This window comes from Rattus rattus, chromosome 2 (genome assembly GCF_011064425.1).
Source record: "Rattus rattus isolate New Zealand chromosome 2, Rrattus_CSIRO_v1, whole genome shotgun sequence".
NCBI classification, from domain to species: Eukaryota; Metazoa; Chordata; class Mammalia; order Rodentia; family Muridae; genus Rattus; species Rattus rattus.
The window spans coordinates 166937118-166962424 of record NC_046155.1 but is presented as its reverse complement, the minus strand read 5'-3'; the positions used below and the strand labels follow the sequence as shown (position 1 = coordinate 166962424).

Here is a 25307-nt window from a genome sequence, read left to right as displayed (position 1 = left end):
AATAGGTCAGAAGTCAGCGCTCTCCACCCACCAAGTGGGTCCTGAGAACCAGCTAGCCTCAAACCCTCTTACCTTAGACTCCCACCTACCAGAATTACAACTGTGTAACCCTCACATCCAGCTTCAACTGTTTTAATTTATATTAATTAATTAGGTCAGTAAGTTAGCTTTCAAGACAGGGTTTTTATGTATAGCCTTGGGTATCCTCAAATTAGCTCTGTAGACCAGGCTGGCCTTGAATCCAGAGAGCCACCTGCTTCTGCCTCCTGGGTGCTGGCATTGAAAGCATGAGCCACCGTTCCTAGCTTTTAATTGTTTTTGAATTAATTTTTCCTGAACGAATATTTAATGGGTAAGTACAGATAAAGTCCTCCACTTGTTTCTCCTTGTTCTTCTCTTTTGTTTTGTTTTATTTTGCTTTGCCTTGCTTTTTGAGACAGGCTCTCATGTAGCCCAGGCTAGCCTTGAATTTAGTATGTAGCTAAAGAGACTGGCAGATCCCTGGTTCAGCCAGTCTAATTGGTAAAGTTATGTTACATGGCCAGGACACTTGTTGTTCACTGAGAAATCCTGTTTCAGGACTATAAGGCAGAGTGTGACAACAGGAAGACACTTGATGCACCACAGTCACACACATCAGAGCCACACCCATCACAGTCACACACATCAGTCACACACACCACAGTCACACACCTCACACAATCACACAGTCACACACAGTCACACACACCACAGTCACACATATCACAGTCACACAGATCACAGTCACACACATCACAGTCACACACCTCACACAGTCACACACACCACAGTCACACACCTCACACAGTCACACACACCACAGTCACACACACCTCACACAGTCACACACACCACAGTCACACACCTCACACAGTCACACACCTCACACAGTCACACTCATCATAGTCACACACATATCACAGTCATGAATATCACACAGTCACACACATCATATGGTCACACACCTCACACAGTCACACACACCACAGTCACACACATATCACAGTCACACATATCACACAGTCACACACATCATATGGTCACACAGTCACACACATAATACAGTGTCATAGATACAGAGAAACCTCTCATAGATACACACACACACACACACACACACACACACACACACACACACTTTCCCTCTGGGTGGTTTGTGGCGTTCTGTGTACTGTGAGCATTGTAAACACAAGCGCGTGACACGCTTGTCATGGGAAACAGCTCGCAGGGAAGGTTGGCCAGGCCTTAGGCTGCCTTGTCACTGGTTTGGAGATAAAGTCTCACTGGCTCACTGGGCAGCCAGGCGACTTGGACTCCTCCTCCCCTCCTCCTCCCCTTATTCTTCCTCCTCCTCCTCCTCCTCCTCCTCTTCCTCCTTCTCCTCCTCCTCCTCCTCCTCCTCCTCCTCCTCCTCCTCCTCCTCCTCCTCCTCTGGTCTGAGCACCGGGATTGCAGGCCTTTGCCACCACGCCCAGCTTAACTGTCCCTTAGTGTAAGCTGTTTGAGCTGCACGGCCCTATTTTCCCGTCAACACGGTGTTTAATTAGCGGGCTGCGTCACACTGGATTTTTGCTAAATTGGCACAGTGAAGGCAGAGTCTGTGGAAATTCTCTCTTCTGCTGAGAGAGGATCCGTACATCTCCTGGGAAATGTTTTCTGTGGTAAACAAATGAATAAATCAAATAGAGTCACTTTTAAACACCAGGCAGTTCGTTCGTCGGTGGACTCTGGCATTGATCCTCTGGAGAGCGCTGACTAATGCCCGTGGGAAAACTGAATGTGACCAATTGCCCATTTGGGGAAGGTGACTCCTGGCCAAACTGGATTTTGGCAGACTGCCTTTGGAGAGTGGGACTGCCCAGAGTGAAAGTGAACGTAAGTGGTTTGCTTCCAGAAATTTCAGAAGCCAGAGAAACTTGTTACTGTTGTTTCTTTGGGACAGGGTCTCATGTCGCTCAGGGTGGCGTCACACCGAGTACATAACTAAGATGGCCTTACACACTGTGCTTCTTCGGAGAATAGAGTTAAGTATAGACTAAGGCTGGACAAGGTCTGCACGGCTAGGGAAGTCATCGCGGGAAGAGGAGAGATTGGAGTTAGCTCAGGTGACTTTTGGAAGCCCACCCTCCTGTCTCACCGTTGTTATGGCCCTCGCAGAGCAGCTGCAGGAAGCGGAACAGGTCCTGTGTGAACTCATCATCTGCCATGACTTTCTCTCCTGGGTGGGAGGAAGGGGACCAGGAGGGGTCAGATGTGCCAGGACACAGCACACACATGCACGCAACCCATGCACACTGCACGCGCATGCACAACGGACGGGGTGCTGGGAGGAGCAAGCAACACTTCAAAGACACTGTGAGGCCTTCCAGACACCAGCCAGTGAGCTCTGTAGCTGGAGACCCGAGGAGGTGGCCTCCTCATTGGCTCGTCAAGCTAGGAACTCAAGTGTCTTTCTACATCAGTGTCCCTCCAATGTCACCACTTGTGGGACATCTAGGAGTGACCCAGCAGGCATTCAGCAGCTGGTATAACCCTGAGCTGGACTCCAGGCTGCAGGGGTTAATGGATTACAGGGTTGGGGTCATTTGCGCACAAGGTTCTGGGCAGGGGAAGACTGGGCTGGGAAGAGACGGGGGATTGAAAGCCAATCAACTGGTCCCAAAGCTTCAAAAGCAGCCAACCCAGGAGAAGGAGAAGGGAAGTGTGTCAACATGGTCCAATCAGAATAGACATCTGAAAGAAACCAATCACAGGTGGGCTGTAAGGGCTAGATTGGGAATGGGCCAATCAGAGCAGGCGCAGAGGGCACGCGCGGCACCAGAGTGGTTGCCTCCAGCAAACGAGGACCATCAGACTAGGTTTGGGACGCACAGCGCAGAGAGGGTGGGAATGGGGGAGGGCTCATCCCACCCTGGACTGGGAATCTGGGTTTGGAAGCCACCAAAACATCCAGCTGTAAAGGAACCTTGACTGTCTTTTCAAACTTCTGTGTTACATACGGGGAAACTGAGGCTTACGTTAAATAAAACCAATTCATGTCACCGGGCTCTGAACTCGGGGAACCTTCTCCATGGGATCCCCTGAAGGGGCAACCGCCCTGACCTCCCTGACTTTCCCAGATCCTCAGCCCCAGGGGGTATCGGGGTTAGAAGGGGGTCAGGCGGGCGCAGCACAGCAATGGATGGCAGGGAAATTACCGTTCTGGCGATTGATGACTGGGGCAGCCAACAGGATGGGAGGAGGAAGCAGGAGAAAAGAGGAAAAAGAGACAGAGACGGACAGAAGTACAGCGACATGGGACAAAGACAGACAAACAGAGAGAAACAAGCACAGAGAGAAAGACAGCAGTAAGGAGACAGGAGGGAGTGGGTTAGCAAGGAAGAGAAATGAGGGGGAAGCCAGGGGAGGGGGGGAGGGGGGAGGAGGAGGAGGAGGGGGAGAGAGAAAGAACGAGAGAGAGAGAGAGAGAGAGAGAGAGAGAGAGAGAGAGAGAGAGAGAGAGAGAGAGAGAACACAAGTACACAAGAGAAGCAGGAGGCAGAGGAGGTCAGGGTGGAAAGTTAGACACGTCAAAACACAGCAAAAAGGAGACTCCATTAACCGGATTAGGAACATTAATGAACAGCAACCAGAATGAGACTTGGGGCACGTGGAGGGCGGGTTCATGTGGTGATGGGTGATGGAACACCAGACTGAATGACACCCAGGGGTGGAACCCATGGGAAGGGAGACCCTGGAGGCATGGGGGGGGGTGCTCAGGACGGGGGACCTAAGGGGACTCCTGGGAATAGGGATGCCTTGGGGAACTGGGGCTATGGGCAGCCTGTGGGGCAGAGGAAGGGATCTTGAGGAAGGTGATGCCCCAGGGAGAGGGGCACCCGGAAGAAGGTCTCACCAGTTCCGTCTTCATTCACCATGCCCAGCCCCTCCGCCTTGTTCTGCCTCTCAAAGGCATTGAGGTCCAGGACGCTGAGGAAAGAGATGATTGAGGTGAGGAAGCTCCAGTTTCTGTCTTGCATGACCTGGCGGCCCTCACCGCGGCTGCTGAGCCACAAAGGCCAGGCATAATGTGTTAGAGATAGCAGACAGAAGCTACGTCCCCACCCACCTCTCTCCTTCTGGAGACAGCAATCCACCCTTCACCCCTCATCTTCCTCCTATCCAATCCCTCACCCTCTGCCTACACCCTACCCTGCCCTTCACTCTCTGCCTCTATCCCTGCCCACATTCCTACCCCGCCCTCTTCCTTAAGCCTCCGCCACCCTGGCCTCGTGAAGTGAGGTGGGTCTAGTATGCAGGCTGAAATCACGAGGACACAGAAAACATCAGTTAGCAAAGCCTACAGAGGGGTAGAGAAAGGTCGGCCGACGGCAAGAAGGGAGGCGAGATAATGGCAGGTGAGCCATGGGAATCCGGTCTTCTAAGCGCCCACGAGCCCTGCGGGGACCCTCCCGTGATCGTCACTAACCAGGGTTCCACTTGTCTGCACCTTCATTACTCTCTCCTCTTGCCCCTCCCTTTGCGACAGGGTCTCATGTGGCTCAGGTTAACCTTACACTCTCTGTAATCCTCCTGCCTCTGCTTTCTGAGTGCTGGGGTCCCAGGCTTGTATCACATCTTATCTTCTCCTCCATGTCGGAGAAAGAACTCAGGTTTCACACAGCCCAGGCAGGTGCTCTGCCGCCAAGGTACAATGCCAGCCCATAACTCAGTCTCAGTCAGTCAGTCAGTCAGTCAGTCACTCTGTCTGTCTGTCTGTCTGAATCTCTCCCTCTCCTCTCTCCTCTCTTCTCCCTCCCTCCCTCCAACTCTCTCCCCTTTCCCCCTGAGACAGGGTTTCTCTATGTAGCCCTGGCTGTCCTGGAACTCACTCTGCAGACCAGGCTGGCCTCAAACTCAGATCCTCCTGCCTCTGCCTCCCAAGTGCTGGGGTTAAAGGTGAGCAACGCCACAACCCACAACTCTGTCTTAAAACTTGGGATGGGTGAGATTTCTTCTTTCCACGTAAATTCCCCTAGTAAACTCTCTAGTGTTTGCCCTCCTCTCTGTAGGGCCCCTTTCCGGGACCAGGAGCACTGGCAGAACTGGAAGAGAGACCTAGGGTCCCACCCACCTGCACGTTTGCATTAGCGCCTGGATACTCTGGAAGAAGCCCACTTCCTTCTTGTCCTTCAGGTAATCCAGCATTTTCTGCAGTGGGAGTGACAGGAGATGGGGGTGGGGGTCACCTGGAAGCCACTCAGGAACACCCACCCTCCCCACCCCCACCCCCTCTTAGCCCCTCCTCCCAAGATCCTGCACAGCTGTTACCTGCTGCACTTCAGCGTTCCCTCCGTTGAGGATGGAGATGCCCAGCTTCAGGGTAGAAGACACCATGGCACCCGTCTCTCCTGGAGGTCACAGAGACAAGGTCAAAGAAATCATTCAATAAAAAAAAGTGGTCTGTTCAGCCTGAGGTTTCCACCCACCCACAAAAACTACCATAGGTACGGGAAGGAAGGGGAGGGGAAGCATGTGCTCAGACAGGGCTCTACGTGTGACCAAAGAGTGGAGGGGAGATTCGAAAGACAGACATGCAAAAAACTCTGCAAGAGCTGGGGTGAGTTTGCAGGTTGGAGGCACGAAGAGGGGGCAAGCAGGGTGGGCAGGGAGTGGGTATCCTGGGGAGGATGTGGTGGGTGTGTTCACAGGGGGAGGGGGATTGGGGGGCACAGACGGCACCTTTGCAAGCACTGATCATCTGCAGTACCATCTCGGCGGCACCCCGGTTGTGCAGCCTTGACTGCTGGTACAGGAGCCTCTGCTTCTCCATCTCCTTCTCCTGGGGTGGGAGCAGGCTTCAGTGCTAGCCTGGGTGTCCAGGGCCTCGTCCTCCCCCACCATCTGTCTTCCCAGCTCCAGCCACATCTGCCAACTCTCCAATTGTGAGATCCCTCCGTGCCCCGAGGGGCTGAAATTCTGTTTGTCTCCTGTACCTGGCTCAAGTCTGCAGACCTCCAGCAGGTCAGAGCCTAAAGTCTATGAACATGTCCGTGGAAAAGCCCTATGTTCCTGTCTATCACTCTCTACTGGAAACCTGGCATTCCTTCTGCTGTGGAAATGCTGTCAGAACCGTTGCTATTGTTACCAAGAAGACTCACAAATGCACCCACGCCACATTACTGTCTCAGGCATCTTGAACTATCACGTAATGTGCACCATAGCCTCTTAATTAATCCCTGCTACATCTTGCTTCAGATAGCTAACTAAAAGATAAGTGGTATCCAGTTCTGGATTTAATTTGGGGTTGCTTTGTTTTGACAAAGGTCTTACAGCATAGACCTGACTGGCCTGGGACTTTTGGCAATACTCCTGCCTCAGCCTTCCAAGTGCTGGTATTGCAACCATGAATCATTATGTCCAAGTTATGAATTTGTATTTTAAATATATTTTAAACATGTATTTATTTTATGTATATGTGTGTGTGTGCGTGTGCGTGTGTGTGTGTGTGTGTGCACACACGTGTGCTTGAACACATCTGAATGTCTCTATGGGCACTTTCTGTATGCATGCAGTACCCACAGCAACCAGAAGAGGGCACAATAACCCCTGAAACCGGAGTTACAGCTGGTTGTGAGCCACCATGTGGGTGCTGGGAACTGAAATCAGGTCCTCAGTCAGAACAGCAAGTGCTGTTTATCTCCTTCCTACCTTTCTTCTTCTTTTTTCCCAAAGATTTATTTATTATATATTAAATACTCTTTAGTTGTCATCAGACACACCAGAAAAGGGCATCAGTTCCCATTACAGATGGCTGTGAGCCACCATGTGGTTGCTGGGATTTGAACGCAGGACCTCAGGCAGAGCAGTTAGTGCTCTTAACCACTGAGCCATCTGTCCAGCCCCTTCCTTTCTTATTTTAAAGCACAAGTTCCTCATGCACCCTAGGCTGGTCTCAAACATATGATTCTTCTGACTCATCCTCTCAACACTGGGATTACAGATGTCTGACACCACAGCTGGCTGTTGTATTCTTTTATCCTTCTCAGCCACTTTTTTCTCTGAGAATCCCTCCCTGACACCCTCTCAGCCTGTGTCTGGGCTGCTGCACCTTCCGAGCTAGCCCCGTCCTGGCCCCACCCTTCACCAATGCCTCCCGACCCCACAGTGAACACCTAGCATTGTTGAGGTTTGCTTTGGCATCTTTCATCCCCGAGGACAGACTCTGCGTGCCCAGGTACAGCACTCTGGTCACATATCGAATGAACAGAAGTCAAGAGTTCCCAACCCTTCCTCGAGGATGCTCCCATCCCCCTACCTCAAAGGACACCTCCACTTCCTCTTCTTCACCTCCTTCTTCGTCATTTTCCCCGCCCTCCTCCAGGTGGCAGCTCTGGGGAGCAGCATCAGTTGGTGAGTGAGCAAAGCGGATGCCTCGCCCACCCTCCAGAAGCCCCTGCAGTTTGTGGGATACTGCGGGGCCCGGGAGAAGGGAGCACCCTGCAGAGCTCACCTTTGCCATGATGTCAGCGTAAGCCATGTACAGGTAGTCCTCATCCAGTTTGCTGAGGAAGGAAGCAGAGAGACACGCCCAGTGGCAACACCTCCCCAACCCTTGTTTTTAAAATTGAGATAAGGCTTCTGGTAGCCCAGGCTGGCCTCAAACTCAATATGCAATGACCCTGAGCTCCTAGGGCGCCTGCACCTCCTGAGGCCTGGGATTCCAGCTGTGCCCATCACGCCTTCTTTTTATGGTGTTGTGGATTGAACCCAGGGCTTCAACCAGACGAATCTACCAACTGAGCTACATCCCTAGCCTTTTGTTTTGGGGCAGATTCTGCAGATATAGCCCAGGCCGGGCTTCAACTCTTCTGCCTCGTCTCCCTTAGAACGGGGATTACACAGCACCATGCCCAGCTTGAGGCCATCCACTTTATAATAGATTTTTCTCTTTAGAAAGACGGCAGGTGCTCTTCACGCGTTAACCAATTTATCTTTACAGCAGTCCTATCGAGTAGGTCTATTACCAGCCCCATTTTACAGATGAAGAAACTGAGTCACAAAGACCTTGGCTGGCCAAGGTTGTACAGCTTGCGGCGAATCCAGCCTATATAGAGTAGCACAGAGTTATGAGTCTCCCACAGATGGGAAACATAGACACTCGGCTTCTCCATGCTCCTTGCAGCCACGGGTGGATGTCAGAGTCCTGGCCATGGGCTACGTGCATAAGCTTACCAGGGAGAGCTTCCTTTACTGGAAGAAAACAGTTAAAAGTCTTTCTAGGGGTGGGGAAGGGAAGGCTCCCCCTTCTTCTTGTCCGGCACGTGGTCATGATGTGAGTAGCCTTTGCTACCACTCCCCCCACCTGGCCTTTCCAATCATGGTGGACTGAAATCTACTGAAACCATCATCCAAAACAAATCTTTTGAAACAATGTTCAGGTGTGGCATCCCCTGCTTGCAACCCTAGTGCTCAGGAGGCTAAGGTGAGACAGTCGTGGGGTCATTCAAAAAGAATAAAACCAGGTGGGGTGTGGTAGCACACAGGAGGCAGAGGCAGGAGGATCTCTTTGAGTTGCAGGCTAGCCTGGTCCGCAGAAAGCTAATGGATAGGGCTGCACAGAGAGGCCTTGTCTCAAAAAGTGGGGGAGAGTTGGGGCGAGAAAGGCAGATAGTGAATCCTTTAGGCCTTTCTGGTCAGAAAAGTCTCTGTTGGGTCCTTAACACCGCCTTGCATCGGAGCAGACAGGAAGTCTTAATGAGTAGGCGTAGTTAGGTTTCAGTAGAACTTTCTTCAGAAAACAAAAGCAAATGAAACAAGTCCGTGCCCTGCCCCCCCCCAAGTAGCGCTGTTTACAGTGGCAACTAAGAAACTGATGCAGGCTCCAAGACTCAAGCTAAGACTCAGGAAGCCCGGGTCTCTGCCGGCCACCCTGCCCAGCCCGGACACTCTAGAGCTTGATTTCATGTTATATGAGAAAAAATAAATCCCTAAGGGTTTTCATTTCCTCATCCACAAAATAAAAGGAATTGGCCAGGCTGGTCTGTAGAGTGAATGAGCCGATGTTCACGTCAAGGGAGCAGCGTGGTGTCAGACATGATAAACACTCACAGATGCCGCTCTATAAAGTTTCAGTTTTTGTTTCTTCAAGACAGGGTTTCTCTATGTAGCCCTGGCTGTCCTGGAACTCACTCTAGAGACCAGAGAGATCTGCCTGCCTCTGTCTCATGAGTGCTGGGAGAAAAGGCTAGTGCCTGGCTAATTTTTAATTTTTAAAAATTTGTTTCTGCTTCTCTTTCTCTCTCTCTCTCTCTCTCTCTCTCTCTCTCTCTCTCTCTGTGTGTGTGTGTGTGTGTGTGTGTGTGTGTGTGTGTGTGTGTAGTCTTGTCTATATGCGTACCGTGTGGCTGCAGTGCCATCAGAGGCCATAAGAGGGAGCCAGATATCCCCAAGCTGGAGTTATAGATGGAGGCAGGCAGCTATGTGGATGTTGGTACTGAATGTATGGCTATTGGTATCGGGTCCTTGGTAAGAGTCGCAAGAGAAGTTATCTGCTGAGCTATCTCTCCAGCTCCTCAGAAGTGGCCTCACTATCATGGGCGTTACTAAGACGAACGAATAGCCATTAACTCACATCAAAGTCTTGGAATGGGTTAGAAATGTCTCCATTCCTACCTAGTAGAAAAAAAAAATCTATTGATTCCCCTCGCCCCTGCAATACCATCCTGATCTTTGTCAGACAAATGCTTTTGATTCTGTTGTTTTGTTTTGTCACAGCTCTGGGGTTTGAACCAGGGCCTTGTCCCTGCCAAGCAGGCACACTATTACTACCACTGAACTTGTGTAGGCACTGTGTAAGCAAGACGTGTTCTTTTGTGAACCCTTCAGGCAGGATGCTCCTGTGACGGGTTCAGCAACGGTATAAAGTGGCTGCCTGTCCTCTCAAAGTGACGATAAAGGGTCCAGTGATGTGGTTCAGAGGGTAAAGGAGCTTGCCGTCAAGGGAAACCGAGTTTGATTCCTGCGATCCACACGCAGTGGAGGGAAATAATAAACTCCTGGACGTTTTTCATTGACTTCCAGCAGATATAAACACACAAATAGGTAATATATATAAATATAGTAATAAATATAGTAAATAAATAGGTGTAATTAAAAAATTTTAAGGGTCAGATGATTTTTAAGGATCCGGGGAACGTTTCTGAGGGAGGGAAGTTCTCACCTCTTTTCAGTCAGAGCTGTCCGGCTGAAGTGTAGGACCAACTGGTGTAGGGGGTCTGGCTTCTTCTCCTCCACTTCTTCCTCCTCTTCCTCCTGCTCCCCAGCTTTCTGGGGGGTGGGGTGAGGGATGGAGGGTGACTTTTTGGGGGGGTCCCCATCAGTCCCCTCTCATAGTCTTGCTGGAGTAGAATTTTGTCTCTTTTCCCAAGTCGAGCCTAAGGGGTCGCGTTTCTATATGGAGGGCTCCCTTAGTTTTACCCAGCCGTGCCCCCACATCCCCAAGCCGTCCCCAACTCACTGATAGGTCATCTATCATGCGGTCCTCGAAACTGTGGTCCTCAGTTAGGATCCAGGCGGCTTTGTAGCTCTCCAAGAACATGTTGCATGCTCGGTGCCTGCAAGGCAAAGGTCTCCAGGCCACGGTGCCTCTCCTGTGTCCCCCAACTACCCCGGCATCTGCTGCCCTCAATCCGAAAACCCAACCCTATTGGTACTCCCAGTGCCTTTTCCTTCCTCCAAGTTCCTGTGCTAGCCTCCTTCCTGGATGCCTTACGTGGGTAAGTTGTATAGGGGCGTCATGCGGAAACAGGCCACCACTGCCCTCCGGCGTTGCTTGGACAAAAGTTTATGCCACACCGCCTTCTTGGACTTGTAAGGATGCTCCGTCTGGGGGATGGGACAGTCTGTCATGTCTCCTCAGATCATGGCAATGACCCAAGTCCCGCCTAACCCTGAGCGAAGCTGTCATGTGTGTTCAAGTCTACGTGCTGAGCAGTCAAAGGAACACTTGGGCTCCTCTGCCAAAAGACTCAAGGCACCTTAATGAGGTGTCACTCTACCCCCAATGCTTTTTATCACACTTGTCCCTAGACGCTTTATGCCCTGTCCCCAGATCCACTCAGCTCCTTGCCTCCTAGCGCGCAAGATTCCATTCCCTAGCCCCGCCCATCACCAGCAGGCCCCGCCCACAGGCCCAAGACCTGGCCCTGTCCTAAGACTCAGCCCACAGAGGCGCCTACCTGGTCTAGGTGATAGAGAACAGCGGACACTTCCTGGACTCTGCGCACGATTTTCTCAGGATCATCGGCATCTTCCTCGCGGCCTGGGACGCCGCGGTACAGTGCCATTTGCCAGCGAAGAGATGGTGAGCCTTCCACCTGAGGGGAGTAAGGACGGGATCGTGGATTGTGAAGGCACCTCCCTGGCTGCCTGTCCCCTTTCTATTGCCAAGCTTAGGTGCAGCGAATGAAAAGCAAAATCCCTTCTGCAGAGCTGGCAAGTTGACTCAGTGGGTAGGGCGCTTGCTGTCAAGCCTGAAGACCCGAATTCAACCTCGGGACCCACATGGTAGAAAGAGAGAACTGATTCCTGCATTGTCCCCTCACTTCTACATGCATGCCATGCCAAAACACACTAAATACATACATGTAATTAAACAAAAAGTCCCTCTTTCATGTCAGGTGTTTCATACACTTCCCCTCAAACGGCTTACCTTTCCCTGAAGGTTAAGGTTGTTTTGAAGGAATTCACGAACCTCCTCATCTGTATCTTTCTGGGAAGACAAAACCCACTGGGTTAGTCTGGAGGCCTCGTCTTCCACCATGACCCAGAGCCCTCCCCCTCCTAGGCCTGACTTGATGAGGAACTCGAATGGGTATGACCTGGGGAAAATGAGAAGAATGTGACTGTGGGCTGGGGACAGACAGATGTCTAAGGTGACTCACAAGCTCACTTTGAAGGCACAGAGGGGATTAGTGAGCCTGGGGTGTGTGTGTGTGACAGGGGACACCAAGAAGTGAAGCAGCCCAAAGGGGGACTTTTCAGGGGCGGAGTAGAGTGGGTTGTTTTGAAGGATCGGGGAGGTGAGGGGGCTACGAGGGAAATGGAGAGGTCAGCAGAGATTATAGGAAGTTGGGGAGGTCAATGATGTGTCCAGTTACACAGGGCCAATGGGAGAGTAGTGGGCGAAGTGGAACCTTAGGAGTCACGGGGGCTCTGGAGGATTCTATAGGATCCCCAGGACCCAATCTCTCCTAGGAGGTTAAAGTCGAGGGAGGAGTGGCCTTCGGAGTCCTTGGAAGAGGTTGCTGCAATAAGGGGGAAGAAGTCAAGTGTCTTCAGGGCTCTGGGGTGGGGATGGAGTAGAGAGTTGTCAGCTGCTTAGAGGGGCCTTGAGCCAGCATCCCAGGGGACTTCTTAGGGGTCCTGAGACTGAAAAGCATCTTCTTGCCATTTTATGTAAGGGAGAAGTGGGCCCTAAGGGGCTGTCTTGGTGTTCAGGCTATCTTAAGTTCTGGGGTTGGATTAATTGATTCTTAGGACCCTTGAGATCCCAGAGGTTGGGACTGGGGGTCCTGGGGAAGGGGACATTAGGATTCTAAGAGGCTTTGAATCATAAAGGCTCACTGGCTGTCAGCAGAGGCTTGAAGACAAAAGAAGGTAAGCTGAAGGGTCCCACAGGACCCCAGGCCTTCAGTCCTGAGGATATTCGAGAGTTACATAGAGTTCAGTTAGTCTCAGGAGATAGTTCAGACTCCAGGAGCCTGGGGGGAGGGGAGACCATGGGTTTCATGGCTTCGGGGGAGAGGCCCATGGGGTCTCTCAGAGCTTATTGGAGTCCTGTAAGCTATATCGGTCTCTGGTTGCATTTGAGGATTGAACTGTGTCCCTATCCTTAGATTTCTTGGATGGAGTCCTCAGCATCCTAGGGCAAGGCTGAAGACATGGTGTGTAGCGGGTTTGACAAGTGTTTGAGGTCCTAGAGAGCTTTTGGGGATTCTACATCAGGATTCTGAAAGTCCCCGTTGGATCTTAGGGGTTCCCCGGGGTCCCAGAAACAGTAGGGTGCTGGGTGGGCCCGGATAAGCACCAGCGCATAGCGGGCCTTGGCCAGCACAATGAGGTCCTGGTCAGTGGGAGCACACATGTTTAGTCCTATCGGTAACATCTTCTTGAGCGTGGCCACGATCAAGGATGTCTGCACCGAGTAGCGGTCCCCCCGGCGCTTCTTCTTGGTGCGTTCCTGGTCCGAGCCACCTGACTGTGGGGACACAGGGTTCAGTGCTTGCCCAAGTCCCCACCCTCATCACCCCAGCACACCCTATAGCTGTTTTACACAACCCAGTAGCCAAGCAACCTATTTTCACCCCGGGCCCTTGTGAGTGCCACAGCCGTGACCATAGCCCCACCCCCACCCCTGATCCCGACACTCCCACTTCTAACTAGAACCCTCCTGTATCCATCACCCTCCCCCTTTTCAAACTCTAGTGATCCTTTCTAAGAGAAGTCCACAGGATCCAGTGTCTACCATGCTCTGCCCCACACTTCGCATCCCCAAACCAAGTTTCCAAGAACAAAACAAAGACGTTGGCCCACAAAGAGCCCCAGGACACAAGATAAGCTGGAAGAAAGGGAGGGACAGAGAGACTGAGGCAGTCAAGGACACGAGGAGACAGAAGGTGCAAGATAGATCTGGAGAGATCCGGAAGCCAAGACACAGAACGCAGACTCCCACAACACGTTCTGGAGCCTCAGGTGCAGACCCCTCCCGGGCCAGGGCCACTGCAGTCATGCCAACAAGAAGTCCCAGTGGTAAGCTGCGTCCAGAGCCCCATCCATGGCAACACTGAGCGTGGCCCAAGTGGCAGGCACTGCCGAAGGCCCCACATGCAACACCGCTGAGGCTTGAAAGAGCCCCAGGCCTGGGGTCCGTTGGCTGGATGCCATCAGAGGCTCACAAAGATGACATTTGGCAAGAGTCACACAGATCACTACCATCACTGGGTTCTCCCCAGAGGCCAAGACGTGTTCATACCTGTGCACAGCCAGGGCTGCCCCTAACCATGCAGCTGTCCCACCCATCCCCCTAGAACCCAGCCTACAATGCATGGGGGAAAGCCATGGTCGATTTTTTTTTTTTTTGGTAACAAAACCAAGAAAAAAAAAAAAAAGATAAAGCTATAGAAGAAGAGGAAGACAAGAAAAGACTACCCAAACCGGAAGAGAAATATTCCAACAACTCGTCAAAAGCTGAGAGTGGGGGAAGGAGTGGGTGGGTGGGGAGGAAGAAGACGAAGAGGAAGGAGGATGGAGGGCAGGAGCTAAGGACAAAGGGTGGGGGACAGGGACAAAGACAGGGGGGTTTAAAGGGTGGGGCTTTGAGTGGGAAAAGGTATTCGCCAAACGCCATGCAGAAGGTTCCAGATGTGGCGCTGACCTGTACGTCTCCTGCCTGCTTCAACGGGTTGCCGACAGAGACAAGAAGGGTTACCCCAGCTCGACACAGAGCCCCAGACCCAACTCCAAGTTACCCTGGCTCCTCTGCCCCACCTCCCACCCTGGAGCTGGGCGTTTCCAGACCTTGATTTGGAAGGGCGGGGGGGCGGGGGGGGGATGCTGTTCTTTAGGACCCCAGAGAGGGCCATCGTGGAAGGAAGGTAATGGGGAGAGAAGGAAAGTAATGGGGGATAACTGGGGTGGGTGAGGGGAGGAAATGAGTAAACAGGATGGAGACAGACAAGAGATAGAGGAAAGAATGACAGACAGAAGAGGAGATGGGGAGGGGAGGGAGGAGGCAGAGGAGGTGAAGGTAGGAAAGAAATGGAGGAAGTGGGGAGGTGGAGAGAAGCGGGAGGTGGTGAAGAGGAGGAGGAGAAAGAGGAGGAGGAGAAGGAGGACTGTAATAGGGAAAGAAGAAGGAAGGGAAGGACACAAGGAGGGATATGGGGAGGACTGTGAGGAAGAGGACAGGGAGAGGAGGAAAAGGACGGGTGGGTGGATGGGGAGATGTGGTCCCTGAGGGCTAAAGGGGCTATGACCAAAGCCACAGGTGACTGGGTCGGGAGGGGCAAGAAGGTAGTCCTGGAGGGTGCTCCCCACCCCCGTGCAGTCCTGGAGGTGCTCCCCGCTCCACCCCTCAGTTCTGCAAAACACTCACCTTGGCCATTTTGCTTTTATTGTCAGCGGTCAAAAAGGACATGTTGTTAATCTCGTTCTGGACCACGAAATTCTGTTCTTCACGCTTAAAGTTCTGGTGGGGGAAGCAGCGTGGGGCTCAGACCCTGAGACCGGCAGAAGGCGCCTACAAGCCCTGCCTCTGGGTTTAAGGAGAGTGGTACCGGTGGAGACTGTGACATGAGTGGAGGTTCACACAGGGTTGGGGACTCACGTGGGACTTGGACCAGTAGATGAAGATTTCTCCCACCATCCTGAACAGCTCCTCTGCGTTGGGATTGGGCTCTGTCAGCCAGTGTGCCCTGGGGGCCAGGAAGGAATGGATAAGGGCACAGGGACCCTCAGGGAAGGGGCTCACCCAGAGAGCTCAGAGATGCTCATGGGAACCAAGACACATCCAATAGAGGGGACGGAGTGTTTTAAGGGAATCTGATCAGTTCAGTGAAACTTTAAAATTTTAGGCTTTTCAGACAGAATCTTACTTTGTAGCCCAGGCTGACCTGGAGTTCACTGTGTAGCCCAGGCTTGCCTCAAACTCACAGAGATCTGCCTCCTGGGTACTGGGATTTGTACTACCATGCTCTCCCAGAACTTTAAAAAAAAGAATCAGCCCAGGGGTACTTGGAACTCATAGCAATCCTCCTGTGTTAGCTACTTGAGACATATATCACCAGACCCAGCTTAGAGTTTTCTCTTTAATTTTCTAATCACTATGAACTGTGCAAAGCCAATGCTGTGAATGAGAGGATAAATGTCTTTGTGGTACATGGCTGTCTTTTAAAGGGCGAGCTCTCTATTACACTGTACACAGTGGAAAGGCTGCATTATCTAGTATTAGAGGAACAGTAAAGCTTTCTTCGTTCAGCTGAGCATGGACCTCCGGTGCAGGAGGCTGACCCATGAGTCTGAGGCCAGCCTAGGCTACAGAGCATGTCCAAAGTCAGCCTGAGCAACAGAGAGAGGACCTGTGTGTCACAAGCAGGACAGAAGGAGCATGGCACATGTATGCTGTGTAGTGGGCACTGTTGGCGTGGTTGTGTGACAGCTGTCTTAATGTCCTTAGTAGAGCCGGACTCTGCTCAGCAGTCCCGTTTCCTTGGGTGAACCAGATTTCCATCCTGATAGCCCAAACCAGGCATGGAATTCTCTTCTAAGCCTAAAGATTAAAAAAAAAAAAATAGTGGCAGAGGTAGAGGGAGAGGGGTCAGACAGGCTGGCGAAGCCTTTTGCTGTGATCCAGAGGAGATTGTGGTAGTTTGGTGTCCTGGGGCGGAGTGTGTGAGTGTTAACCCTCCTCCCTTTCTGTTTAAATAAAAAGAAAGAAAAAAAATTGGATAGAACCAAGCTGAGAGAGGTAGAGATTTCTTTTAGATTCAATTTTGTGTCTAAATATGAAGGTTTCTAGGTCCAGAGTGAGCCAAAGAAAATTAGCCTAATTTTGCTAACAAAACTTAAGGTTGAACGTGAAAGGCTGATGCAGGAGGGGTTGCTGGGACTTTGCCAGTCTAGTTTATTCTCGTTCTCAAAAACTAACAAAAATAGCATATGGCCGACTAAGTAGTGATGGATCACAGTTCAAGTGTAGTCAAAATCTGGAATGGCATTTATGCAGAATGCATGCCACTACTCCCATTTCTGACCTATGGCAGACATAGCTAATCAATCACAGAGCCCAAGGCAAGCTTACAATCGTTTTCAGGGATGGATCTTAGAGTTTAAGCTATCTAAGTAGTGCTTTTGATTTATTAGTTAGCCATTGGCTGACATCTGTGTACTTTGTTGTTGTTGTTGTTGTTGTTTTTAAGACCTATGTTCTTGGGGGATGCCATCTATGTTCCTTCCTTCTCTCCGTGGTGAAAAGCCTGACCATGGTCCTTCACTACAAAGGTGGGGCACTTAGCTCTATGCATAGGTAGATACAATGCTGGAAAGGAAATAAGTCTCCCTATAGTGAATGGTGTGACCCTCAATAGGGTTTTAAGAAACAGAAGGAGGGGGTTGGGGATTTAGCTCAGTGGTAGAGCGCTTGCCTAACAAGCACAAGGCCCTGGGTTCGGTCCCCAGCTCCGGGGGAAAAAAAAAGAAAAACAAAAACAAAAAGAAACAGAAGGAGACAACCTAGGAAGGTGTAGAGTGTATGCGTGTATGTATGTGTGTATCTGTATGTGTGTATGCATGTGTCTGTGTGTATGTGTTTATTATGTATTTGTGTGTATGTGTTTATGTATGCATGTGTGCAACTATATGTATCTGAATGTGTGTATGTTGTATATATAGGTGTGTGTATGTCTGTGTATGTATATGTGTGTGTAGCTGTGTGTTTATATTTATCTGTGTGTTTATGTATGTGTACATATCTGTGTGTTCGTGTATGTGTGTATGTGTGTGTATGTGTGTGTATGTGTGAGTATGTGTGTTTCTGTGTGTGTGTCTGTGTGTGTGTATAGGTATGCATGTATGTGCATGCAGGCATTTGCTATCATGCACATGGAAGCCAGAGGACTACCTCAGGTGCTGGCCCTTGCCTTCTACCTTGTTTGAGACAGAGTCACCTTGTTGGCCACCATTGCAGGCTTCAGGCTAGGCAGGCTACAAGTTTCCAGAGACTGTCCCTTCTCCACCTCCCATCTCACCACAGGGGCACAGGGATTACAGACATGTGCTGCTGCAGCTAGCTTCTCATGAGTTCTGGGGTTCAAATTCAGAACCTACCACTTTAACCACTCAGCCATCTCCCCAGCTCAGAGGGACTAGGGAGGGAGAAAGGGCTAGAAGGCCTTGGTAGACTCGAGAGTCCACGGCAGTTGAGGAAGGCTGAGTCAGGACAGGCGGGGCCATGCTGACCTGTTGTTGTCTACGTAGCGGATGAGCAGTGGGTAGAGGGCATACAGGTCACGACAGAGCACGGAGAACTCATCCCGGACCAGGAGCTCACCCTCCTCAGCCTCTGCCTTGGCCTCCAGGCGCAGCTGCTCCTCCTCAGCCACCACCTTCCCTGCCCGCTTACGCAGTCGCCCGATGGTAGGGATGAAGTGGGAGCGTAGGAGCTCTGGCCTGGCACGGCTCACGATGGGCTGGGCAAACACTGCAGGAGAGTGGGTGTGGCTTATATGTGACCTCTGACCTCCAGGGGCCCCAGCACCCTGCCCCCCAGGGGACACTGTCCTGCAGACCCACCAGCCAGCCGCTTCATCCACGAGGCCTCATCGATGCCCAGGTTGTTGACGATGATTCGAAGGATGTTCCCCAGGAGGGAATTGAGGTGATCAGAGGTGACGGCTGTACAGGGTGGTGGGGCTCCGGCAGGCAGGGCTGGTGGGGGCGCCTCAGGCCCTCGCTCCCACCAGCGGGGCAGGTAGCTGCACAGCATAGGCAGTGTGATCTCGATGACGTGCGGCATCTCGGTGTAGCGAGCCCCGGACTCGGCCAGCCCCCCGATCTCTGCCATAAGCCGTTCTAGCACCGGGATGTCTGGACACATCTCTTCCACACTGTTGGGAAGCCCCAGGACTGGGGTGCAGGGAGGGGTCAGGGTATGCCAGCTCTCAATCCATTACCTTCCCTGACCCACCTGACACCAATGAATCACCCTATACCTAGAAGAGTCTCCAAGAGACCCTCCCTCCCATCTCACCTTCCAACCCAGGTACCTTTTACGGCCTCCCACTGAAACCGTGACTCCCAAGTACTTTACCTCTCAACACTTAAGTCAAATGCAAGATTTGACTCCAACCCCAAAAGATACCCCTGGTATGGAACTTGGTCTCACTATGTAGACCAGGCTGGCCTTGAACTCACTATGTAGAAAAGGTTGGCCTTGAACTCACAGAGATCCACCAGCCTCTGCCTCCTGAGTCAGAGGAGTAAGGGTATATGACATCATGCCTGGAATGACGTGGGACTTCCACACTGAACTTCTGAGGCAAAAATCCCAACTTTTTGTCCAGATGGGGTCAAGTGCAAGCCTTGAGCCCTAAACACCTTCATTCCTAAAATCACCTGAACTCTAGGTATGTTATGTGGCAAGCTGCAGAAAGTGCTTTCCAATCCTGGTGGGCCTCATGACAGATGGTGGGCTCCCATCTCAGTCCCCAGAGTGCTCAGAGGAAAGGCCTGGGCCAGTTCCACCATCTGCAGCCTTCAGTTTTAGGTCTCAGATCTCTAGACTCCGGTTTTGTCTCTGGAAACCCACAGTCCATCACCCACTGTTCCATTCTGTGGGCTGGAAGTGAGCCATTTATTCTTTTTTTGTTTTGAAGGGGGTGGGGTGCTGAGTCTCATGTAGTCCAGGGTGGCCTCGAACTTTCTAAAGAGTGAAGATGGCCCTGAAGAAGGCCCTTCAGTATCTTACCTTCCAGATTTTGGGGTCCAAGCTCATGCCACCCTACCCACCTCGGTTTGGGGAGCCCAGCATGACTAAGGACAAGTCTCCTGACTATTCTCTGAACCCCACTCCTGGTTCTAACCCCGAGATTGAGAAGACAGGATGTCTTCCTGTGGCTTGTGTGGCCACCACCTCTGAGTCTTGCCCCTAATTGTGAATGAAAAGTATTCATGAAGGCACTTGCCTCCCTGAGCTTCACGTTACCAACTCCATAACACACCTCATAGCGCCTAACTTCATCTCTGACCCCACAATCCTCCCAGTGGAGTGGCTTTGCATGGCCCCTTACAGCATGGTCTGAACCCCTCAAGGTCTGGCCGTTGTGGAACACTATTTCCTGGAGAATTCTCAGCCCCTCACAGCCCAGATTTAGGGAGCACTCCACGCTGAAGGTGGCTCTCCTGTGACCCTGACAGCTAGCTGCCCCAGTCCACGCAACTCACTGGCCCGCTCTCGAGGAGACTTGGTGGTGTAGACAGAGCAGGCGTTGTATTCATTCAGCTCAGGCTCCAGGAATGCCACTGGCATGGCTGCGGCCAGGCGGGCCAAGCATTCCCCCAGGGCTGGCCGCAGCCTGGAAAGAGAGCAGCAGTTATTTTCCAAGCGCCCCTCCATAGAGTCTTGAGCCCCATCCCCATTCTGCACAGGAGCTACTGGTCCGCTCTGGAGCAGAGTTGCAAGCGCCGCTCTCGAGCAGAGTTGCAGGCGCCGCTCTCGTGCGCCCTTCTCTGCGTGCCTGACAATGACTTGTATGCAGACTGAAATGTTCCTCTCTAGTGATCCCCAGCGGACTGCTGCCCCGTTTCTGCACGTCTCCTACCAGGTCAAGCTTGTTCCCCAGAGAAGTCACTCAAGCATCCTTAGTCAGCGTGTGTCTGATCCCGCTCTCCCAGATCCCACAGCCTCTGTTTCTCTGCCTGGCCTTTGCAATTTGCGCCCTCTCTTGGCTTCTGGCGCGAACTTCAGCTACACTAGTTCAGTGGCAAGTTCAAGATTTTACTTTGTCCGGCTTTGCACCCCCATTCCACTTCACATGTCCTCTCCTTTCACCCCATCGCCTCTAAGTGCCTACATAACCCAATAATCTGTCCCGTTTTTCTTACTTTTCCACGTAGGGGTTCCTGGTGGTTCCCAGAGAGTAGATACTGCATAGTGTTCGGTAGCAAGAAACTTGAACGTCATCCACTGAAGAGAAGAGAGAGAGAGGGTCTGGGCTGTGCCCACCATGGCAGCTCGCCCCTTACCACCTTCTCTGTCACCACATGGCTGGAAGGTAACAGATAAAGCTGTACAGCTCCCTGCCATTTATCATTTATGCTTTGCAACTCAGCTGAGACCAGCTCTCTTTCAGCCTCAGGTTCCCTATCTGCACAGTGGGATTATGGTAGTACCTTCCGCACAGGGTAGGTTGAGGATCGAATGAATTGTTGCTGTTGTTTGAATTGTGATGTGGGGGATGGAACATGGCACCTCACACGTGCTAGGCAAGTGTTCTACCACTGGACCACACCCGATTCTCAGTTAAATTAATTCTTGAAAAGTAATTAGAGAAGAGGACACAGGCTGGACAGTGGTGGCACACACTTTTAATCCCAGGACGTACGTGCTATGATGCCAGGGGCGGGGGGTGGGGGGGGGAGGTAAGCGGCTCTCTGAGTTACAGGTTAGCCTGGTCTACAGGGTGAGTTCCAGGACAGCCAGGGCTACACAGAAAGACCCTGTCTCAAAAACAAAACAAAACAACAAAAGCAAAACAACCCAAAACACAAACAAACAAAAACAAAGAAGAAAGGAGGATGGGAGAGGGGGATGGGGGAATGTTTACTAAAGGGGAGGAGCTTGCTAAAGGGGAGGGGCTTATTTTCCCTCCGATCTCTTTGATAAACACTTCTTCCATGTGTGCATGGTTTCAGGCAGCCCACAACCCTCCCACAGGGCCAAGGTAAGATCCTCACCAACTGTACAAAACTGTCAACAGGGGACAACAGGTGGCAGGGAGGCTCAAGATTTAAAAAAAAAAAAAAATATATATATATATATATGTAGGAAAAAAATTACAACAGGAGTGATGATGTCACAGCATCTATATTTTTCCACGTGTGTGTTTGTGTGATACATGTACATATATATGTTCCAGTGTGTGTATATGTGAAGGTCAGAGGTCAAAGGTAGTCAGTCGCTTGATTCCTTCCTTCCTTCCTTACTATTTACGAATGTATTTATGCATACATTTATTTTTGTATTATTTATTTACTAATTTGAGGCAGGATCTCACTATGTAACTTTAGCTGGATTGGAACTCACCATGTATCTCTGGCGGTCCTGGAACTTACTATGTTGGGATTACAGGCCCAGCTCACCTTGTTTTCTGAGACAATCTCTCACTGACCTTGGAGCTCACAGATTCTGCTAGTGTGGCTGCCAGCGAGCCCAGGGGATACTCTTGTCTGTCCTCCCAGAACCGAGATTGCAGGAGCACACCACCGCACACATCTGTATGTGGATACTGGGGAGCCGCACCCAGGTCCCCACACTCGAATGGCAAATACTTTCCTCACTGGGTCATCGCCCAACCTCTGGGATTATGAATTTTTAAAAGTCAAGGGCAGCTGAGTGTGGCAATGCTCGCCTGTAATCTCAGTTTTGGGAGATGGATCAAGAATTGAAGACCTGGGGCTGGAGAGATGGCTCAGTGGTTAAGAGCACCCGACTACTCTTCCAGAGGTCCTGAGTTCTATTCCCAGCAACCACATGGTGGCTCACAACCATCTGTAAAGAGATCTGATGCCCTCTTCTGGTGTGTCTGAAGACAGATACAGTGTACTTATATTTAATAAATGAATAAATCTTTAAAAAAAAAAAAAAGAATTGAAGACCTGGGCTAGGCATGGTGCTGCACACCTTTAATCCCAGCACACAGGAGGCAGAGGCAGAAGGATGTCTGTGAGCTCAAGCCTCGCCTGGTGTACACAGTGAGTTCCAGGACAGACAGATCTACATAGTGAGGCCCTGTCTGAAATAGACAAACAACAAACAAGAACAACAACAATAAAAAGACTCAAGGGCTAGCCTGGGCTATATGAGACTGTGTCTCAACAAACAAAATGAAGGCCAGCAGGATAGCTTTGTACCAAGCTGATGACCTGAGTTTGGTCCCGGAAATGGTGGAGGGAGAAAGCTAACTCTATCTGATTGTCCTCTGACCTCCACACATGCACCATATTGGCACAATTAGACCACACACAGACACATAATAAAGAAATAAAAAAAAAAAAAACCAAACAAACAAAGCCCAAACTGGAAAAGACTCTAATTTCAAATAAACAGTGAGTTCAGGAGTGGCTATCCAATAGCTCACTGCATGACACCCCCCCCTTTTCCCCAGAAGCAATAGGGCCTGCTATGGTGTTCCCCATGGGGCGCGCATGCTGAAGGCTGTGCCCCAAGGCAGCGATGTTCAGAGATGTCGTGATATGATTGGATCATAAGGGCTCTAACCTCACGAATGGGTCCTATTCATAACTTGATAGGAGGTAGGGCCTGGATGAAGGAAATAGGTCATTGGAGGCAGGATATTTAGAAAGTACGTCTTTCCCCCCTGCCTCTTTGTCTCTGAGTCTCTGACTCCTGGTTCTCACGAGGTCAGCAGCTTGCTACATGCCCCCGCTGCCATGAGGCCACCCAAAGCAATGGGGCCAGGTTGACAAATGACTGAAATCTCTGAGAGTATAAGCCAAATTGATCCATCTTCCATCTAAATTGCTTTTTTAGGGATACAGGATGGGGTTCAAGACAGGGTTTCTCTGGGCAGCTCCGGCTGCCCTGGAACTAGCTCTGTAGACCAGGCTGGCCTCGAACTCACAGAGATCCGCCTGCCTCTGACTCCTGAGTCCTGGGATTGAAGGCGTGCACCACCACTGCCGACCTGAATTGCTTCTTTCAGGCAGTCCACCGCAGTGAGAGATTCTGACTAACAAGGCCACGTCTAGACTGTTCCTTATAGGAGCTGCACGCGACAACTGCTCATTTCTTTTAGCCTCCTCTGCAGTGAGGCATGGGAGAGAAAGGCATGGCTTCAGAGAAGGCAGGGTCACGAGACGGAAGAAACTGAGGTTCTGACCTTAGGACTTTTTGGATCTACTTTGGAGAGTGCGGCATTCAAGAGAAAGAAACATCTAGCTTGTGTGAGTTACAGTGATTTACAGTCACTGGGCCTCTGGTGCGAGTAGCTGAGTCTTTTTTTGTGTGTATGCGTGGTGCTGCCGATGGAACCAGCATCCTGTGCATGCTAGGCAGACCCCTACCACTGAGCCACGCCCCCAGCCCCTCACTGGGGGATTCTAGGCAGGGGCTCTACCACTGAGCCACACCCCCAGCTCCTCACTGGAGGATTCTAGGCAGGAGCTCTACCACTGAGCCACGCCCCAGCCCCTCACTGGGGGATTCTAGGCAGGGGCTCTACCACTGAGCCACGCCCCCAGCCCCTCACTGGGGGATTCTAGGCAGGGGCTCTACCACTGAGCCATGCCCCCAGTCCCTCACTGGGGGATTCTAGGCAGGGGCTCTACCACTGAGCCACACCCCCAGCCTCTCACTGGGGGATTCTAGGCAGGGGTTCCACCACTGAGTGCTTTTAGCCTTTCACTGTGAATTCTATAGGAGAGTCTTTCTTCGCTGCTGGATACCAGCCTAGTGCTGTACCTCTGAGATGCATATCCTCCGCCCTTTTCTTTTGCTTTTTTGTAAGTCAAGACCTCACCCAGTAGCCCAGGCTGGCCAAGAACTCACTATATAGCCCAGTCTGGTCTAAAACTTGCAGTCGTCCTCCTGCCTCAGCTTCTTGAGTGTGGGATTACTTACAGGTATGCACCACCCTGAGGATTTCTGAATTCCCGTTTTAGTTAACACCTTTGGTTCCCCACAGTTCACTGTATGCTCTGGCTCACAGCAAGAAAGCATTGGCTCTAACACCAGGCGACTCTGCCACACACCTCAGAGTGGACACCACCGGTCAAGCCGACGCCCCACCCATGCCCCTTGCCCTGGGTGTCAGGAGTCCTTACGGATGACATCATCTCCGAACTGGTGCTGGGCGATGTGCTGGAAGAGGGTGGTGAGGACAGGCAGCAGAGCCACTGTGGTGTAGGTGAGGTTCTGGCCCACGCCCTTCACCTGCGTGCGTGCCTGGGACACCTTGCCTAGCCGCAGGTTCTCCACCATCTTCTCAATGTCCTCGGAGGCGCTCTCGAAGAAGGAGCGCAGACCCGCCTTTACGATCTCAGGGCCCGATTTCATCACCGTCCTAGGAGGTGGGGTACAGAGCTGCAGCTCTAGAAACAGTGCCTTCCTCTCCTCCCCGCTCCTTCCTCGCTCCCCTCCTGCCATTCCACTTTCTTCTTCTTGAGACAAAGTGTCACCAGGTCACCTAGACTGGATTTCAGAGAGTATAGGAGAACTGGTTTGGGGGACATGATTCAAGTGTGTGTGGGTACCCCCAAGCTGTACCTGGCATCCAGGGAACGTGCCAGTATGTGAAGACAGTTGACCACAGCTGGGGCATCCGTCCCTGGGAAAGGAATTTGGGCCAGGATGAGGGAGGGGCCTCAAGGCCAGAACCCACCAAATGTCCATCCCAACCCTTTCCTCTCTGACTCCGCTTTCTGGCTAGGTTCATGCTATCCTATCCCACATACCTAACCCTCCCGAGCTCCCACAGTCCCCCTGGGTATCCCCACCCCAGCACTGGCTG

The 25307-nt window shown here is 51.5% G+C and overlaps 1 protein-coding gene across 1 annotated transcript in view; it reads right to left on the bottom strand.

The window, feature by feature from the left end:
* Ryr1 (ryanodine receptor 1) overlaps positions 1-25307 on the bottom strand; it is a 128392-nt gene that overhangs the window by 36623 nt on the left and 66462 nt on the right. The window contains 23 exon segments of the mRNA XM_032894022.1: positions 2159-2239; positions 3219-3236; positions 3917-3990; positions 5135-5211; positions 5332-5411; positions 5743-5842; positions 7319-7393; positions 7514-7565; positions 10223-10329; positions 10520-10616; positions 10775-10887; positions 11241-11378; positions 11714-11773; positions 13091-13261; positions 14438-14452; positions 15158-15250; positions 15389-15476; positions 18019-18259; positions 18352-18684; positions 20002-20132; positions 20662-20743; positions 24622-24860; positions 25064-25124. Of these exon segments, the coding sequence (XP_032749913.1) occupies positions 2159-2239; positions 3219-3236; positions 3917-3990; positions 5135-5211; positions 5332-5411; positions 5743-5842; positions 7319-7393; positions 7514-7565; positions 10223-10329; positions 10520-10616; positions 10775-10887; positions 11241-11378; positions 11714-11773; positions 13091-13261; positions 14438-14452; positions 15158-15250; positions 15389-15476; positions 18019-18259; positions 18352-18684; positions 20002-20132; positions 20662-20743; positions 24622-24860; positions 25064-25124 (2526 nt within the window).